This window comes from Protopterus annectens, chromosome 13.part0, assembly GCF_019279795.1.
Source record: "Protopterus annectens isolate FY-2018-M chromosome 13.part0, PAN1.0, whole genome shotgun sequence".
Lineage (NCBI taxonomy): Eukaryota > Metazoa > Chordata > Ceratodontiformes > Protopteridae > Protopterus > Protopterus annectens.
The window spans coordinates 517,640,609-517,660,546 of record NC_056747.1 but is presented as its reverse complement, the minus strand read 5'-3'; the positions used below and the strand labels follow the sequence as shown (position 1 = coordinate 517,660,546).

At 41.5% G+C, this 19,938-nt stretch overlaps 1 protein-coding gene across 5 annotated transcripts in view; it reads right to left on the bottom strand.

Moving 5' to 3' along the window:
• GTF2I (general transcription factor IIi) overlaps positions 1-19,727 on the bottom strand; it is a 1,956,122-nt gene extending 1,936,395 nt beyond the window's left edge. Inside the window, exon 1 of one of the 5 annotated variants that reach the window (XM_044054149.1) lies at positions 19,578-19,727. Coding sequence is in view for 4 of the 5 variants with exons in the window: in XM_044054150.1 (XP_043910085.1) it covers positions 19,226-19,238 (13 nt within the window). In the remaining variant the exon portion in view is untranslated. Of the gene's footprint in view, positions 1-19,225; positions 19,493-19,577 lie in introns of those variants that run through there. The other 4 variants (XM_044054150.1, XM_044054148.1, XM_044054147.1 and 1 more) reach the window with 4 other exon arrangements.
• Positions 19,728-19,938: the final 211 nt, after the last annotated feature.

Here is a 19,938-nt window from a genome sequence, read left to right as displayed (position 1 = left end):
GGAAGTAATGAATGAATGAAGATAACACAGAGGGAACGTTATGGTAAGACATAAAACTTCTTTATCTGATGTTGTTAATCTTCATTCACTCCTTACTGATGGGACAGAGTCCCCAGCTACCTGTATCCCTGGGTGGCCCTCATGGAAGGACATTCCTGAGCACTATGGAACCACAAGAAGCTCTACCTCTGGAGGCCAAATCCAATTTGTAATGAAAGGATAAAAGTATGGCATTTGTCCCAAGTTGCAGCTGAACAAATATCATTGAGGGAAGCCCTAGCATGAAAAGCTGATGAAGTTGCCATAGACCTTGTAGAATGGGCTTTCACTCTGCGAGGCAAGGTGATGTTGTTCTTGTTGTAGGCAAAGGTAATGCAATTTCTCAACCATGACACCAATGTAACTTTTGAGACCGGATGACCTAGCCTTTGTCCAGAAAAGGTCAGAAATAGTTGGTCTGATTTACAGGTAGATTTTGTTCTGTCCAGATAAAATTGTATTTGCCTGTGAACATCCAGGTAATGCAGGCAACAACTCTCCTTTGTTAGAATGATTAGGAAAAAATACTGGGAGGTTAATAGACTGGCTGATAGACTGCTCTGACACCACTTTCGGTAAAAAGGAAGAATTAGTTCTCAGTGATACTCTAGCCTTATGGAAAATAAGGTAAGGACGCTTGATGCATAAGCCTTGAATTTCTGACAAACGTCTGGCCGATGTGATTGCAACCAGAAACCTAGTTTTCCAAGAGGGATACTTTAAAATCACATGAAGACACAGGTTCAAAAGGGGGGGGGGCTGTTAGGGCTTGTAGAACCAAGGCCAAATCTCAAGGTTGTACTAGTTCTCAAAGGGAGGTTTTAGGTGAAAAACAGCCTTCAAGAAAGTCTTAGAGTCATGTGACATTAGTGGAGAATCCTGAAAACCAATGTGGAAATTAGAAATGGAAGCTAAATGAACACGAACAGTAGAGGCCGACACCCCAGATTGAAAAAGGTGGTGGGATAAGTAAAACTACCGAAACTAGGGCTGACAAGGGGTCCAACTGTTTATTCGCTGCCCCTAATGAAAACCTTTTCCATTTGCTGAGATAGATTAGCCTGGTGGACAATTTATGAGATGTGATAAGAATATTGCGCACCGGGGAAGAGAGGTTATCCTGCCTGGCAATCATAGGAAGTGGAGAAACCAAGCGGTCAGCTGCAGGTTTGTTAGATTGGGGTGAGTCAGACCCTGTGGATGGGAGATAAATGTTGGGGATGGATTGAGAATCCATGGTCGATCTAGCAAGTGAGGCCAGAGGAAGGGGAACCAAACTAGTCGAGGCCAATATGGAGCAATGAGGATCACTTTGCTCTTCAACTGCCGTGCTTTCTTCAGAAATTGAGACATGAGGGGAAGAAGAGGATAAACATAATGCAAACCAGAGGGCCATGCGTGGACTAGAGCATCTCTTAGTGACTGTCCCCCCGGGGGGGGGGGGGAATCAGGGCAAAGTAGTTGTTGCACTTGTACTTGGTTGAGGAGGCGAACAGGTCGCAGCAAGGCTGGCCCCAGCGGCTGAAAATTCTTGCCGCTATCACAGGGTTGAGGGGCCACTCATGAGGTTTGAGAATGCATTTGCTCAATTTGTCTGCAATCACATTGGAGCTCCCAGGAATGTGCGTTGCAACTAGAAAGCGGTTGGAAGCTATCGCCCATTACCATATTCTCAAGGCCTCTCGGCATAATGGATAAGATCTGGTGCCCCCTTGCTTGTTGATGTACCAGACCACTGACATTTCTGATTGGATAGCAACAGTCCCTGACGGAAGAACGGAGTGGAATGCTTGTAAAGCTAACAGCACCACCCTCAGTTCCAGGACACTGATAAGCACATGGGCCTCTATCTCAGACCACGTGCCTTGGACTGAGTTTCCCCATCAGGGAGGCGTGCGTGGTCACCATGGCTTTCTACTGATGGGGGCTGAAGGGGCGAGACCATTATTGGGGATTTCGTGACATTCACCAGAGCAAATCTTGCTTGCATCTCTGAGTTACACTCATCTGAAAGGACAAAAGATGTTGTAGGGGTTATCAGTGAGTGAGAAGTAACCACTGTAGAAGTCATGTGGAATCTGGCCAGAGAAATAATGGAGATCGAGGTTGCCATTGACCCCAACAGTTGGGAGTATAGACCGAGCAGATGATTTGTGATGGCAGAGTAGCGGCTGAACCTGTTTTCTTATTCTTTAAAGTCTGTGACCCGGAAGAGATGCTGTGCAATTCCTTGGGTCCAACAGAACCTCGATGAACCTGTTTTCTTATTCTTTAAAGTCTGTGACCTAGAAGAGATGCTGTGCAATTCCTTGGGTCCAACAGAACCTCGATGAATTCTAAAGATTGTGTTGGGGTCGTGCTGGACTTCTCCCAGTTTATAGTGATTCCCAGGCGTTGTGCTGTGAGAATAGTGTATTCTAGGGCTTCTTCCAGTAAACGCTTGGTGGGGGCAGTGAAGAGCCAGTCGTATAGGTATGGAAACACCTAGAATCCTTGAAGTCGCGGGTGAGCTAGGACCACTGCCATGCATTTGGTGAACACTCTGGGGGATGTAGAGAGACCAAAGGGCAGTACTCAAAATTGGTAGTGCCTGGCTCCTATGTGGAAGGGGAGGTATCTTCTTGAGCACATGTCCATTTTTATATGGTAATATGCATCCTGAAGATCTACAGAGCACATCCAATTGTTTTCTTCCATAAGAGGAAGGATAGACTGAACTGTGACCATCTGTAATTTCTCTTTTTATAAACTTGTTCGGTGTGCTGAGATCCAGAATCGGTCACCAGTCCCCTGTCTTTTTTTGGCACTAAAAAGAACCTCAAGTAAAAACTGGATCCTATCTGGTCTGGGGGGACTGTTTGGATGACTTTTTTTGTAGCAGCTTTCGGATTTCGTGTGCTGCTGCTTCACTTTAACTGGGTGGGAAGTTGAGTAAGTCTCTGGATGAGATGGGACAGAGATGGAAAGTGATGCGATAGCCTCTGGATATTATCCGTTGTACCCAAGAAATGGTGGTTATGTTATTTTTCACCAGGCAGTGGGGTACGAGAAAAAATGACACCCGACCGCTTCCTGAGGTGAGCGGTCAGGCAATGCTTCAGGAGCGCTGATAGGGTTGCCCAGAGAAAGAATCTCTGGAACCCTGGTTTCGCAGACCTCCCCTGCCCTGAAAAGGGCATCTTCCATTGGAGTTTCCTTCTCTGACTCTAGAGAAGAACTTGGCATGTGCATCATGGAAAGAGCCCTGTGATTTCCTGTGCCAAATCTTCCCGCTCCTCTGATTTCTGGAGTAGAATCATTGAGGAGTGGAGTGTCGACACCAATGGCAGATAGGGTCTTGCCATCTTTTTCACACCTTGCCGGCGTATCTTTAACCTTAGGGCCAAACAATAAAGCGGCCTCGATGGGGAAGTTCATAAAGGAAGCCTTAAAGGAGTCCACAAAGGAGCATCCAGGCATGTCATCTCGTGACTATACCAGCGCCTGCCGCTCCTTCCGATGCGTGTGAAATGTGGCGCATGGAAGATATTGATTCTAGGGTCTCTATCTGAGAAGCTACCTTGGCACGAACCTCCTCAGAAACCGCTCCTGCCAAGGTTTCAGAGAGTTGGTTGATAAGATCCCTCTGGAGCCTTGTAGAGTGTGCTAAGTAGTTAAAAGGACTTTACGGCGAAGGTCGATGAAGCAAACACATGCTTCCCGAGTCTCTCCCAGGACTCCATCTTGGGCGAATGGACAGTCTGGCTCTCTTCTGCCAAGTCTTTTTTGATTGCAGCCGCCACCACCATGGCATCTACTGGAAGACCTTTTGACCAATGTGGATGCTCAGCTGGGGTAGATAAGATCTTGTCAGGCCTCCGCGGTACAGCTTCCAGGGTGTCAGAGCCTTCCATGCATGCTGGATGATGAGCTGGACAAGCTCATTGGCTGGCGGGGTAACCCAGGAGGTAGGGAGCCGGGCACGAAAGTCCTGCAGGAATACAGATTTCTCTTAGGATTTCGAGGATGAGCTTGGGGACCCTTCCCCATCAATGTCCGTATCTTCGGTCAGACTCCTCAGTGGAGTCCCATGTGCTTCCTCTTGCATCAAACCTTACAATGGACTTCTTCAGTGGGGAGCTCTGGGGAAGATTGCAAATAAGGAATCTCCTGAGGGGGAGAAACCTGAGGTCTTTGTGCCTGGTGGCTGTGAAATGTGACAGTTGTGGTACGGGGGGGGGGGGACTCTGACATGGAGGCTTTGCCAGTGGAGGCAAGCACCCTCTCCATGGCCTGGAAGGCCAGACCACCCAAAGAGGGAAGGGAGCCCAGAACAGAGCAAGACAACCTCGGAACCGGAGTCACACCTCACTCCTACGAGCCGACACCCAAAACAAGAGTCTCAAGAGGGCTGTGGAGTGTGAGGGAAGGAGGATTTCTGGAAGGTGCTGTAGAAAAAGTTGGCGAGGAGGCAAGAATGCTTTCCTCCATGGCACAGCCACTAGCCTGAGAAGGGCCTAATGCCCAGTGCACCAAGGGCCAAAGTGAGGTCCACTATTGGGGTCGGAGGAAGGGAAGCTGCTGTCAGAGGAAGGAGCTTCGATGCTTCCGTGGAAGTCGAAGGAGGAGGGTACACTGGAGTATGTGGAGAAATAAGGACACCTGGAAGAGGGAACATTGCTATAGACTGTTGAGACAGACCCCTAGCCGCAAGCAACTGGTCGACAAGCTGCAACATATCTTGTTCCGAGAGGTCCCTTGTCAACCTCAGAGAAACCTGAAGGCTATTCTGACCTTTCTAGAAAAGGGCTATGCTGGCTTCCAACAAACGGATCCAAAGAAGGAGAATACTTACTCCTTGCTAGTTCGTGTGGTGCAGAGCCCAGAACAAAGGGTGTCTACACAGAGGTTATTTGCGCCAAAGGCAGCGCCATAGAAGTCAAAGGTGTCTGCACCGTAAAGAGCGGTGTGGCAAATGTCTGCACCGATGAATACGGTTCCATCAAGGAAGGTGTCTGCACCGGTAACTACAGTGCCAAAAAAGACTGCACCAAAGAACACGTCAGTGCCAAAGGTGTCTGCACCGTAGAGGACAGTATCATCAAACTCTGGGCCAAAGGAGACTGTACCTGCAGAGACTGTGCCAATAAAGGCTGCGACAAAACTGTCAGAGCCATAAGTGTCTGCACCGGGAACTCCGGTGACGGTAAGGATAAGGAGGACATAGCTGGAACAAGAATCAACTGGGGCCAAAAGGGCCACAGATGGCAGTGCCAGGCTCGAAATCTTCACCTTTTTGTGCAAGTCGACTCCTTGCGATCTCCAGAGGAAGATGAAGTCAGTGACCTCAAGGAAATGGCGGAACGGCTCTTACGGGGGTTTAGCAGGAGGGGGTGAGCCCTCCAATTCAGAGATAGCCTCACAGAAAGGAGTTTAAAGGAGACCTTTCAGGATTAACTTGTTCTTCCTTTCATTGAGAGTCCTGGTTGACAAATGTCTACAAATCCCACACGGGGGATCCACTGAAAGGTGGGAGACATTCAAGCAATAGACACATAAATCATGGCCATCAGAAAGCGGTATCTTGCAGCCGCATTCCGTACACTGTTTGAAACCAACACTACCTTTCTTATTTGACATAATGAGAGAGAGACAGAGAGAGACAGAGACAGAGACAGAGACAGAAGGATTACCAACGATGGTAATGAAGAATTACCTCAAAGGTAAGAAAAGAGGAATAAAAAGGAAGGAAAAACTACAGGGAGAGTCTTAAAGTTATGATAGGGTAGGAGTATAAAGACAGTAAGTGACTGAAAACTTTTTAAACACTAACAATATAGAAACTTTCAAAAAAAATTGTTCACTTAGCTGAGAGAGAGTGGCTTGACATGGCTGTACAGCAATGTGGCAAATAAGATCTGAGGTAACAAGGAACAGAGCATTCAGGGTAGGATCTTGGCTTGAGAGTTTTTGGCTGATGCAAGCTTGGTATGAGGCCGGCTCGGTTCCGAGGACGGAACCGCTAACCCATCAGTAAGGAATGAACGAAGATTAACAACATCATATCAGCTTGGGCTTTGTTCCATCAAGGTAGTACTAGAGTTGCCTGCATACATCCAAGGCATGTAGAATCTTCTCCCTTATCTTTTGGATCAGAATAGAAAACAGGGAGATTGACAGCTTGATTCAAGGTAAATTCAGAAACAACTTTAGGTATGAAAAATGGATTAGTCCACTGTTTTTCAACCATCGGTCCGGTGGAAATTTCCTGCTGGTCCGTGAAACAGGAGACTTTAAGGGTGCCCTTTGAGTCCAGTCACAGAACACCCATCGCGTCTGTGCAAGCAATTGTTTAAGTCTTCATCTTCAGCACATGCGATCCGAATGCCACGTCTGAAATGCGGACCACGAATGGACAAGCGAGAGGTAGGTAGGGGTGTGTGCACACATTTTATATATTATATATATATATATATATATATATATATATATATATATATATATATATATATATATATATCCATACATACATACACACATACACACACACACACACACACACACACACACACACAATCAAACGTCCGAATCCATAACCACCGAACACACTTTAACGAAAGAGCTTTTATTGAAAAAGCACTTTCGTTAAAGCATGTTACTAAAAAATACTACATTAACGTTTTAGCAGGGGGGGGGGCTTTGCCCCCCCTGCACCCTCCATGTGGGGGGCTGTGCACCCCACACCCCTCCTACTTTAATATTCTCCCTCAGAGACCACACTACAGTGGGGAAAAGGGACTTTTCCCTTATCCGCACCGTAGTATGGCCTCGGCAACAGGCATACTTACGCGAAAGTGCTTCTTCGGTGAACAGCACTTTCGTGTAAGTATGCCCGGCCGTTTGGGTTTTGGACTTTAGATCATCCGATCAAATAAATATATATATATATATATATATATATATATATATATATATATATATATATATATATATATATATAGTTTCGGACTTTAGATCATTTGATCAAAAAAAGTCCTAGACCCATTATAAATAAATAATTTCTATAAATAAGAGGTAGGTAGACAGCTGATTTTTGCCCCATATGTTTGGTCTGTTCCTTATAAAAAAAGGACTGAAGTTTCATACTTCATATCCTGGCAATGAATTATCAGCATTTCTCACTTAAGCAGTCTATTTCTATGATCACTCTATGTTTCTATATCTTTCTGAATTGGTGATATTACTATGTTGGTATACAATGCTCCAGCGATAGTTTTTATTTCTGCCTTAGCAATCCCCAAAATAATTCTCCTATTTTCACCATTCCTAAGTATAAAAAGGTTGAAAACCACTGGATTTGCACATAACACAACCCTGAACTTCAGAAAAAATCAGATAGGATTAGACCACTATGAGTGCTTGCAGCTCAGAGACTCACCTTGCAGATGTCAGAGCAATAAATAAAACACAGTCTTCCAAGTAATGAATCAGCCCAACAGGCAGGATTCAAAAGGAGGCGAGGTCAAATTTTTCAAGAACAAAGCTGAGATCACAGGTAGAAAATTTCTTTGAATAGGGTCATAAATGGACCACAAAAAGAAATGAAAGGGGAGGAATCCATGGGCAGACAAACTGAGACGGTTGCAAATGCACTTTGATAAAAGCATATGACAAATCTTAAAGTAGCACAAACATTTCAAAACCAGATAGGAAGAAACCCTTTCCGGATCTCTGATCTTATCTTCCGGATCTAGGCACCCCCTAGAAAACCTCTTCCACTTGTACTCATAAGATTTTGTATCTGCAGGATTTCATGCCTCCTTAAATACCGGATGCAAATTCTCATGGAACAAGTGACTAAAAGGCATCAAAACAGAATCATCCAGGCTGTCAGTTGCAATTGCTCTAAAGTTAGGATGTACCATTTTGCCCAGATGCCAAGTGAGAAGATTTAGCCTGTGAGGAAAATTGTAGTAACTGTCCTTGGCCAATTCCATAAAAACATAAGGGAGAATCATCTTTGCCTGAGCTAAAATGGGGTTACCACAATAATCTTTCTTTCTGAATCATTAGAAGTATGTTGGGAATAATTGGAAAGGGTGAACATGCATCAGGAACATTCCCAACCACGGGAATAGAACAGTGTCTTCCAAACATGGCTGCAAAGATATCATAGAAAAAGAACGTTTTTAGCCATCGGTTTTAAAAGGAGTTGAACAGAAATTCTTGAGGTGTTCTGTACATCTAGAGCAAGTCCTGCAATACCTCTACATGAAGTTTTCACTCATGAGGGTCTGTCCAGGATCTGCTTAATCTGTCTGCCACTGTGTGGTGCTCTGATAGAATATATGAGGCCTGAAGAGTCAATGCTGTACAGGTCCAGCAAAGAGGTTATGATCTTATACCTCCTCGAGTATTTAAAAACCACATCGTGGTAGTGTGGTCTGTGAGCACTACAAAAGGACTGAGTCCATACATGATGAAGAGCTTGTAAAAGTACCAATCATTACCAACATCGTTTACATTTATGTGCTTTGGCATGTCCCAAGGATCCCACAAGCATAGCACTTTTAACTCCAATGGTCACCGTTCCACACACAAAATCTGAAGAATCCATCTGGATGGACTGGACTGGGGTCTGAAGAGAGAAAGGGACTACTGGATTCAGAGACAGCTCATCTCCCCACCACTAAAAAGTTCCCATCTTACAAACCCCCAATACCAGTACCTGGAAATCCAAAGGATAATGGTGCTGTGTCCAATAATTCTTCAAGCACCATTGAATTTCTCGTGTGTAGTCTGGCTAGGGGTATCATGAGGTCATTTGTGCCATAAGACATAGAATTCTGAGGAACTCTCTTGCTGCTGAGACCATGTCTAGAATACAGAAATCCAAGAAAATGCCCTGCTAATTCAGAACTTTTGTCTCCTGACAGAAGTCCATTCTTTTTGATATGTCTATCAAACACCCTAAGAAAAAAAAAAAAAAAAAAAAACAGCATGCATAAGGTTCAGTTTAAAGCCCAGGTGAGAATATTGGGATGTGACTTTGTCTAACGACGCCAAGCACCTAACACAGAATCTGTACAAAATTAACAAGTCATCTAAATAAGGAAAAAAGTGGATGCCTAGGGTTCTGCAACAGGCAGCCAACTGGGGCCAGATACCTTGTAAAATACTGATAATATAAGCCAGACACAGCAAACCTAACATTTTGTGGAATCGAAGTAATAGGAATATGATGAAAGGTGTCCTTGAGATCTAGAGAGTCATCATGCATCAGGGGTCTGCAAGAAACACTAGAACTGATTGTATAGTGAGCATTCTGAACTTCAGTACTTTTGCAAAGGCAGAAAGGTCTTCAGGAGTACTCTTTTTTTTTTTTTTTTTTTTAAAAAAAAAAAAAAATTCTGTAGTAAGATCTTTTGCCTCTGTGGATTGCAGAAACTGGTCCTGCAACTGCTGCTTCTACCATGTGATGGGGCACTGGACAAGCCAGCTCAGTCTGGGCTGACGAGTATGGGGGCATTACCCTGAAAGGGGTAGGACTTTCTATCCACTGCCAACTGTATTTTTCTGAATTATTCTCAGAATCCATTCGTCTAGGAATATCTGCGGTCAGAGGCTGTAGGGTTGAGACACAGATGGGGGGGGGGGGGGGCAGGGGACTCTGAATGGTTATTCCTTTGCAAGGGGTTGACATTTTCAGAAAGCAACTCCTCGTTTGGTTTTCAAGAATTATCCTTCTGCCATTTCCCTTTTGGATCTCAGACTTTTGTTAGTTCTGGCCTTTGAAGGTAGATGCCCTCTTTGGGAAGAACGTGGGTACATGAAACATCCTAGATATCCCATGCATTAAATTTTTCCTCCATCATCCCACTGTTTGAGATTCTGCATAACAGAGGGCCCAAACACCAGTTCAAAACTTAAAGGTGGAGTCAAAATATGGGGTTTTAAAAAACTCGAGAGAATTTCTGATTATGCAACCAAACATGCAGTCTTAATGCTAACAGAAGCAGCAGCAGCATTTCTTATGACTGTATTTGTACAGTCAAGGACACTAAGCACATTTCAAAATCTTTGTCAAATTACAAACAACTTCATTCATACAAGACGTTTGTTCTGTGGGTTAGGATGCAGCAAAATCACCCAAAGTTTGCACACACTGCAAATAATTTTCAACATATAATGTTGATAATTTATATTCAAAAGGCTAGACCACTAGAGACAGAGCTTTTTGCCCTGAAGATCTAACCATTTTCCCTTTTTAAAATCAGGGGGTATTGGATAAGGTGAAGCCAGGTACTTTGAGCAGGCAGCTGGGGAGACAGAGACAGCAGTCAAGAAAGAGACCCTTCATATCAGAAGTGACCCTATATTTTTCTCAGAGTCTTTTTAGGGACTGCTAGAATAGATGCTGGTGTACTGCAGACATCTTTACAATTTCCAAAGCTTATAAGACATGCGGGATAGCCACAGAATTGGGCATCTCGCACTCTATAAAGGTCATATATACTCTATTTGCTCCGGTACAGTTCCATACCGTTCCCAAGCAAAATCACAGTCTAGCAATCACCTGAGGAAAAGTAAACGCGTGTTAAGACTTGAGCCTTAGGTTCACTTTCCCAAGACTCAGAGTAACTAGACTGTTAGCTAGGAAATCACAATTGTCCTCACTGGATTCCTCATCATTCCAAAATATCAAAAAGACCTCTAGCCAGACTACAGACATTTACATGAACACAACCGCTAGAATTAGTTGCCTGCAGAACACTCAGCCAAGAAAACCACATCAGCTTCCTAAAATGCTTTTTTGCATACTTCTACTTGACACCCATATATCCTTACGGCATCCAGAAGTTTTTTTTGGGATCTGACTTAACAGATAATAGGCAGTGTTAGAAAGGGCAATGAGTTACTAACAGACTGACAGTAAGGCTGTTCGTCTAGATGTCCTGCAGTGGAGAAATTAATCTCAGTTTGCCATTTATTATTCATATTTTTCATACTTGTGTTCACATTTTCATAACTGAGGCCTACATTTTACTGAGGTGTACGGTATGAAACACCAATGCAGGAAACGGGACAACTCAATGAAAATGCTAGTTTACATCTCGCTATTCTGGAAATATTTAGTGGTTTGTTAGTAATGATGAAAATAAGCAATATTTCCATATAGAATTAATGCTTAAAAATAAGTGACAAACTGTTGGACATTCAGTGAAGCCTCAGATGTTGAAGAAAAATAGTCTAATATTTGCACTATAAAAGTTGCCCATATCGAGCGATACGAGTGTTATTTGTGTTGCTAATTGTACAATTAAAAAATAAATAATTTACGGTTTGTGTGCATAATATGCTTCAGTATTATGGACAAGGCTATGAAAGCACTATTATCACAGTAAAGAACACTTACTGATAACATTGCTATTTGCACAGTTTTAATGGATTTTATTATTCACAAAATATTTACATTTGTTTATCTTATGCTTTTTAAGTACATTTTTCATAAAATGCAAGATGTGCGAAGGGAGCTAGAGGTGTGACATTAACACCTATGTAGTGTGGAATGAAATGAATAATTGACTAAATAAATAAATCCATTCAAACTAACATTTGTTGACTGGGAAAGTCCAACTAGGTCAGAGCCTATTTTCAGCAGAGGCCCAGGGAGAAATGCTCCAGATGCATGTCTTAACATGGGAGGAAACCGGAGTACCCAGAGGAAACCCATGCGAACACAGGGAGGACATGCAGACTCCACACAGAAGGCATGCCAGCAAAGAATCAAACCGGAAAACCTCCTGCTGTGAGGAAACAACATTAACCTCTGCACCACTGTGCCACCCATATAAATAAACTAATCTGCACCACTGTGCCACCCATATAAATAAACTAATCTGCACCACTGTGCCACCCATATAAATAACTATAATCTGAGTATCAGCTGTAAGATGAAGCATCTATTTCTTTTTTTCTTGTGAACTTCGCTAGTAGATAAAATATCTGAGGACAGAGTATTATGTCTGGCAAGGGGTCTCTTACTCCAGATGTCTCCTAAAGGGTTTGGCTCCCCCTGCACCCAAAGGTTTTTGCTCTGCCATACCAGTGTCATGTACTGGAACAGCCCTGGAGGATGTTCCATAGTAGCCAGCAAAACTACACTAGAGGGAGACATGGCAAAAAGTAAGTGGTCTGCAGGCCAAGCAAAAGCGCTGACAGAATCACTAATCATAGACTGAGGCATATATATATATATATATATATATATATATATATTTTTTTTTTTTTTCTTGTTCTTTTTAGGTGCAACTGGATTTGATGGGGGGGTACCAGAGTTAGGATCCATCAAGTCAAAAGACAGAACAAACTGACAGTATGCACCCACACAACTAAACTCTGCCAAATTGTACTATCATCAGAAAAACAGTTTAAAATGTGTTCAGAATTCTTTTGCAATTGACAGAATTTCCAGTACAAAAAGTCAAAACACCAAAGCAACCAATGTGCCAAATCAGTGTAAAAAATTAGCTCCACACAGAATTTCATAGCAGTTTGGAAGGGTTAATGTTTAACAGCACTTTCAGTCAGGTATCTACTAGTATCTGGAGAACAGCAACAGTCATTCTCTGCAAAAAGGTGGGCCATTTACAGACCCACAAGTCTTACTAGTCTCGTATGCAAAGGCATGGAAAGAATTATCATCATGGAAATGATAATTGACATAGTAAGCCCTCCAGATGCTGGACCCAACCCAATTTAGTTTTATCAAGAGCAGGTCACGCCTACTCAACCTGGTGAACTTCTTTGAGAAGGTCACCAAAGCAACTGATTACGACTAAATGGTTACACTGCCTACCTTGACCAGGCCAAAGCATTTGACACAATATCCCACTCAGGCATTGTTGACAAACTCAAGAGGTTAGGTACAAACCCTTATGTCACCCCGGTGGATAGCCAGCTGGCTCACAGGACCCAGGACATTAGAATTGGAGAGACTACCTCTACAAACAGGCTCCTCCTTTTTGGCATTTACTTCTCTGGAGTCAAGGCCAATGTCAATGACCTCTGGCTGAATAAATTTGCAGATTACTGCAAATTAGGAGCCATCACTGAATCCCACACCAACACAAATGTTCTCCAGGAAGGGCTGACATAGAAACAACTGGTGTCAGAGTCATGGACTAAAACTAAATGCCAAGAAATGCATAACAGTACCCTTCGGAAGACATCCACCCCTGTTAACTATCATATTGACAACACACACCTAAGATTTGACCCAGTAGGCAGAGACGTGGGGACACACATAGAAAGTAATCTAGCCTTTGACCATCATGTGTCTATAGTGAGGACAGCATTCTATGTTGCACAACTTATAAACAAACATATGGCATCTAGCCCAAGGAAGTCACTGTTCCACTGTATTCAGCATTCATCAATGCCCCTTTTAGTATGCACCTAACCAGGCATATCCAACAACTGGAATGCCTGCAGAGGTTCCTCACTAAAATACAGGGCGTAAGTAAACATGTCCTATGCAGACAGTCTCAAGGCCCTATCACTGTATGCAGTCTCCTACAGGTTGTTGAGGGGAGATCTATTCCTGGCATACAAGGAATAGTCAGACCCCACACTGATGGGCCTCCTGCATATCCACAAAACAAACAGCATCAGAATTACCCATTCTAAAGACTTAAACCTTGCCTGTGATATAAACAGGACCTGCTGAAGAGACCAGTATGCATCCCAGTGACTACCCGGTCTCTGGAACAGGCTACCCATCCATGTGAAGCAGAGTTCCTGCAGAGCCCAATTCAAGTGCAACTTGTACAAACAGGATGGGGAACAGAAAATTCACCCCTGGTTTGGCACCTCTCTCTCTCTAATGGACACAGTCTGTAAATGGCTCATCTCTCAGGCCCCTGGTTGTAAATGTTTCATCTCCCAAGTGCCTGCTTATGCTTATCAAGGGTACCAAAAGGGTACCAAAAGCTGTCAGAGGTTTGGGATGCATGGCTAGGCTTAAAAAGGCTTGTGGTCATTAGCTTAGTAAACACCTATGAACCTATAAAACAATTACTATACAAGTGAAAAACATCAGGGGAATAGTACTAATGGACAATACCACCAGACCATGCTTAGTCTTTGAGGAAGAATGAACCATTGCTAACGAAGTGACCTGCTCAGCCATAAAAGGCTAAGGTCAAAGTAGAACTGTATAAATTATACTTGAACTCTATTACACTGGAACTCTAGTTATTTTTAACATGTATGAACCTGCAGTTCCAGCAATATATGCTTAAGCTGTTAACAGTATAAATGCACCCTATAGTTTTTGGCAGTTGATGGGTGTCAGAGCCAATCTCTGCATTTCTGAGGATAAATAAATATTTAAAACAATACTGTGAAGTATGTTCAAAGAAAGTTTAAGATTTTGTACTTGCATATTATCGCAACCACATTCAGAAGGAACTCCAGAAGCAACTTGCTTTCTAAGCCATTCTGCGGCTGAGAACTGTTATCAGCCGCAGAAGCAGTTTGCTTTCTAGATGTCCTGTGACTGAAAACTGTTGTCAGCCTGTTTTCGGAACTGGTGTGGGTCACTGAAGTGTCAGTGACTCCCAACTAAGAAAGCAGATGAAGAAATGAAACAAATAACGGAAAGCAAGGCAGCACCTGTTACTTCACACTGATGTTTACAGGGTTGAGATGGTCTTGTATTTGGCCAAAATAAGTAATTTTCAGACCTGTCTGCATCAGCTGTGGATAGATCTTGCCCTGGAAAATGTCATATTTACACAACAAAGTTCCAGTTTGGCCATCTGAAAAGGCACAGCATTTAGGAGGCATTCTGAAGTGACCTATATTTGCAAGCACAGGTGAAGAGTAAGCAATTGTATATGGGAGGTGCGAATCACTGCCGCATTCAATGGGAGCACCAGTATAAATAGAGTTAAGTGGCCACGGCATTACTACATCGAAGATATGTGCAAACTGTTTACATCCAGGGTTGTACTGACTATGGTTCTTTACTGTATTGCCAGAAAGAAAATACCTGTGAAAAATTTGTAGTCAGATGCAAACATAAAAACACACAACCATTCTGAAAACAGTTAACCAATATAATATGTACAGAAGTTCCCATGGTCCCAAAAAAATTACAGTTCAGTGGCACACACTTCCCTAGATAGTTTCAGTACTTTCTGTCAATAGGAGAACAGCTTTGCAATGCGCCGCTTCTACAGTTCCGAATGTGGGTGCGATAATAAGAAAGTACCAAGATTTTTTAGTAAAATTTAGGACCCGCTATTTGAAGTGTCTAAAGGTAAGAATTTATTTCTGTAACCTTAGATTCAATGTTTAAATTTAGAGAATACATTCAGTCTTATGCAAGATGCGTGGGTAAATATGCACTCAGCCTTATTTACATGGTAAGAACAGCATATACTACCAAGAATGATCAGTTGCCATTTCCTTTAACTATCACCTGCAATAACATGGAAATATTCAATATTTTAAGAAGCCCTGGAGTAGTCAAATGACTGCGAATGATATGTTCCTTTAAAAACAAAAGGAATTTAAAGCTTCACTTTTGCTACTAACAAATGAGATATAACAATGTAACAAAGTCAGCGAAAAGGCACCTCTCCAGGCATTAAACGCAAATATTGTAAATACATTACTTCTTACAGGATTCGTTTGTATACTCAATCATAGGCAAAAGCTACAAAATAAGTCTACATGCAGATTGTGATGCTATGTTAAGTGCAATAAATGCACTTATTTATATCATAAACTGAAAAACAGCATGCTGCTTAACATTTGACAATGAAAGGCAATGCAACCAATCCACTAGCAAAATAATGCATAAATCTGTGCAACCAATCCACTAGTAAAATAATGCATAAATCTAGGTAAAGGTACCGATTTTACATTTCTACACACTAAACCAGTTTGCTCTAAAGAGAGACAGTGCAACTGCATTACCCTGCTTAATGTTGCTTCCTCTGACAGGTAGAAATGCAGTCTATAGCTTTAAGTAGTCAATAAAAATGAGTAGTTTACATCATTAGTTATGTGATACTTTTACAAAAATTTGAGTTGTGAATGGTATAATTTTGTCAAGTGTCTAATGTGTTGTGAAAGGGAAAACCTTGTACATTACTTATTTTATTTTAATAATTTTGTATTCATGTTTAACAAGTGCATTTTTGACTGGATTTACTTTTAAGTGGTTCACTTTCTCGGCTGACAGGCCCGCTCCTTTCATTTTCATAGCCTGAACCTGTCAAACAAATTTAAATTGCACTCTGGCAAAAGCAAAGCAGTACACAAAAAATGCCAAAGGGTGTATTATATCCTAGTTACCACCAGTTCAAGGACCAGCATAAGTTTCTGAACTGGCAATGGCCAGATTTCATCAGAGACTGCTTCAGTTTCCTTACATTGGGCCAATGAAGGAAAGACCAATTAAAAAATAAAACTGGTATCTCTTCTTGAACTTGGGTCTGTCACACAATGCTACTCCTTACTTTTACTGTCACTCCCACCAATTGTGGTGCACTTTTGCCACTCTTCCACCAACACAAAAACATCAGTAATAAGTTTACTTTCTACCTGTTTTGGAAGTTTCTGAAGTAAAAACCTTCATATGAAAGTCATCACTGGTCAATGAGCAGTACTTTACATTGCTACTGCCTCTTTGGTCCAGCCTTCTCTTTTTGTATTTTCTGCCTTTCAAATCCAACATTAGAGACCCTTTCCATAACAGTTCAGTTTGTTCTTTTTGCCTTGCTTCAACATTTTTCTTCTGTTAAACAAAACCTTACATTAAAATGTTACCTGCCTATTAAAACAGTCTTCCTAAAATGTTTGAAATGAGCCCAAGTACACAAGAATGAAAATTCTTAAAAGTATCATTGAAATATCACAAGGACACATATTAAATGGACACATATTAAATGATTTCAAAAGAGCAGTTATTACTCAAACCTTAATACTTCTGCAAAAATACAAAGGGAAAAGTATTTAATATTCACTGAAACCTGAAGAGTGTGATGGATCGACACACTATTACTGAACTAAAAACCCAGTCAAGCAACAAATTGCTATGCAATATAAAAACTAAACTGGGAGCCCCTGCCAGTACAAGTTATGTACAAGGCTCATGCAGACTCACATAAGTGTTACATATACATTATGGACCTGCTCTGGGTTGCAAAGGGGGGCAGTACTGCTGAGCAAAACTATTAAAGATCCACTGCACTATGCCGTGCAGGTGAATAAAATTGCAAATAATGGATTACTATCAATAATACTGAACAAATAACAGTTACATTATAAGCTTGAAAATTCTAATGCTACATAACAGCAAACTTTTAATAAATTCCTACAGTTGATGAAGTAAAGTACATCTAAATCACTTTGTCATTTCATATAAACAATCCCACTACATAATGATTAAAGTAGCACAGCCACATACAAATCAAAGCAAAAAATAATCAATCAATATCAGCAATAGTTTGTATCAAATTTACAATCTGTACAACAAAAGCATTTTTTACTAGCATGCATCACTAGAAATGGTTACTTATAGCATGCAGGAAGTTGGCACGTGATTGTAGTTTATCCACAAGCAAAGATAAATGCACTGCTTCTGAGGTAAAACAGATGAGGAGTGCTGTAAATACGAAATTCACTTTATTCAATTTAGAGGTATGTGTTTTTAGGTCTGTTACTCTTTGGGTCAAAGTTTCAAGAAACACCCTTCAAACCTAAAGCACACTCCATAACCCTAAACCTCTGATCCTAACACTAAAACCTTAGTGAGAAGTCTGAAAGACTAACCCAAAACCTTTACATCTAATTAGAATAAAATAAAGTGCCTTCTCACAACATTCTAAATAGAATAAAATTGAAATGCCTTCTCAAAACATTTACCTCCCATTCTACCTCAGAAGTAGCACGCTTTTCTTTCTTGGTATAATTTGTGGGAGTTCTGTTTCCATCGGCCCTTTGCCTGCACAATAAAAGTATCCATACACTGGCGATGTATACTAGTAACTGATGTTTTAATTATACAGCCAGAAATAGGATCAGAATGTTACGGGTTATTTTTTTTTCCATTAATTTGTTAACTGGGTAGGCCCCAAAGACAATGTACATAGATTAAAGACAGAGTTTTAGGGTTAGGGTTGGAGTTACAGAGTTTGGCTTTAGTGCATGAACATGAACCTAATGTTGCATACAGCAGTCATGCATAACTCAGGTTCATTTTCTAGGAACTAAGATACTCAAGTGAGTTATGTCTGTGTGGTACAAAAAAACTAGCATCTCACTGCCAAGGGTTACTTACAGCATAAAGAAGTAAGAGTTACATCAAGAAAGACAAGTGTACTGCTTTTGAAGTAAGATGGGAGGTGCATGCACTGTAGGAGTAAATTCTCTTTATTCTATTTAGAGGGACTTTCATTGGGATTGTCTTTTTGGAATGGAGTTTTAAGGTTAGGGGATTGTATTTTAGAATTAGGGTTAGGGACAGAGTTAGAACTGGAGGATGTTAAGTTTAGGGCTGACATTTTAGAATTAGAGTCCAAGTTTTAGGGTGAGATATTGTATTTCAGAATTAGGGTTAGAATCGGGGTTGGTCGGTTAGGCTTTAGTACATGTAAATGCTGTTGGTTGCTTAAAGCAAACATGCATCACTCACATTTACATTCTAGGAACAAAGATGCACAAGCAAGTTACAGCTAGATGTTATAAATAAACAAAGTCACACCACATTGCCTTTTATCTCCTGTATATACCGTCAATGCTTTACACTGTATGTCATTTATCACATAACTATGTAATCAATTCATTTTAATCACTCAACTGTAACTTACTTACAGGATCTTCTTACCAGAGATCTTTGTGGGTGTGTACTTAAACTGTGGATAATAGAAATTATTCTTTCAACTGGACAGTTTATACTCGATTACTTCAACCTGTGCATCAGGGGCAATGTCTAACAGTGGTCCTTTTAGAATCAGTCTCCAAAAGCAAATCATAACCAAGCCAGCTAACTAACGAACAAACCAAATACATCCAGCTGATTACATTTTGAATACGGCACAACTATAACAACAACTGTCTAAAAAAGAAATCAATTCACAACACTGTTCTACACTACTAAAATCTGAAATTATTTATTATTTTTAGAACTAACCTGTATCAGTCATACAAACAAAAACTACATAACGACAACCCAGCAAGGAACACCAACGTAAATACCACGTACATATTTACAAGTCGGACGAAACCATGTGTTGTATATGCTACTGCTCCCAACCTCTACAAATTGGAAAAGGACCAGATAAGTAACGGCGACTCCTCTCCACATGTCAAAGAAAATCAATGATTCCAAGTATCACAACTAAATAATGCATTCCTCAACATAGCACTATATGTCCATGAATGAAAACAAGAAGTACAGCCCGCCTGTCCTCAGTGGTCAACATGACCCTACCACCCTTCTCACCTCTCCACCTCTTTTCCCCTGGCCTCTCCTCTGAACTCACCAGTAAGTGAAATGGTTACAGCGAATATCGTGTGTAACGCAGCAAGCCCTGTAGTCAGCACAGTGCAACTAATCCACACCTTCAAATCAATAAACGGACACAAAATACAAATTATAATTCACACGTATTATTTTTATACTCTACACCTTGTCAATACCTTTACTGCACAATACTGTTAGGAGTAGCTAACAGTTGCACGCATGCGCACTGTTCACCGCTTCTCACGGAAGTTGTAGTTTTTAATATAGTCTATAAACCCTTTCTAAACAAATTTGTGAAACCAATTTACACAACAATTCCCATCCTGCTCAGCGCTACCATTCTGTGCGCGGGGCTGCAGAGTTAGAACAAAGCGGAGGTT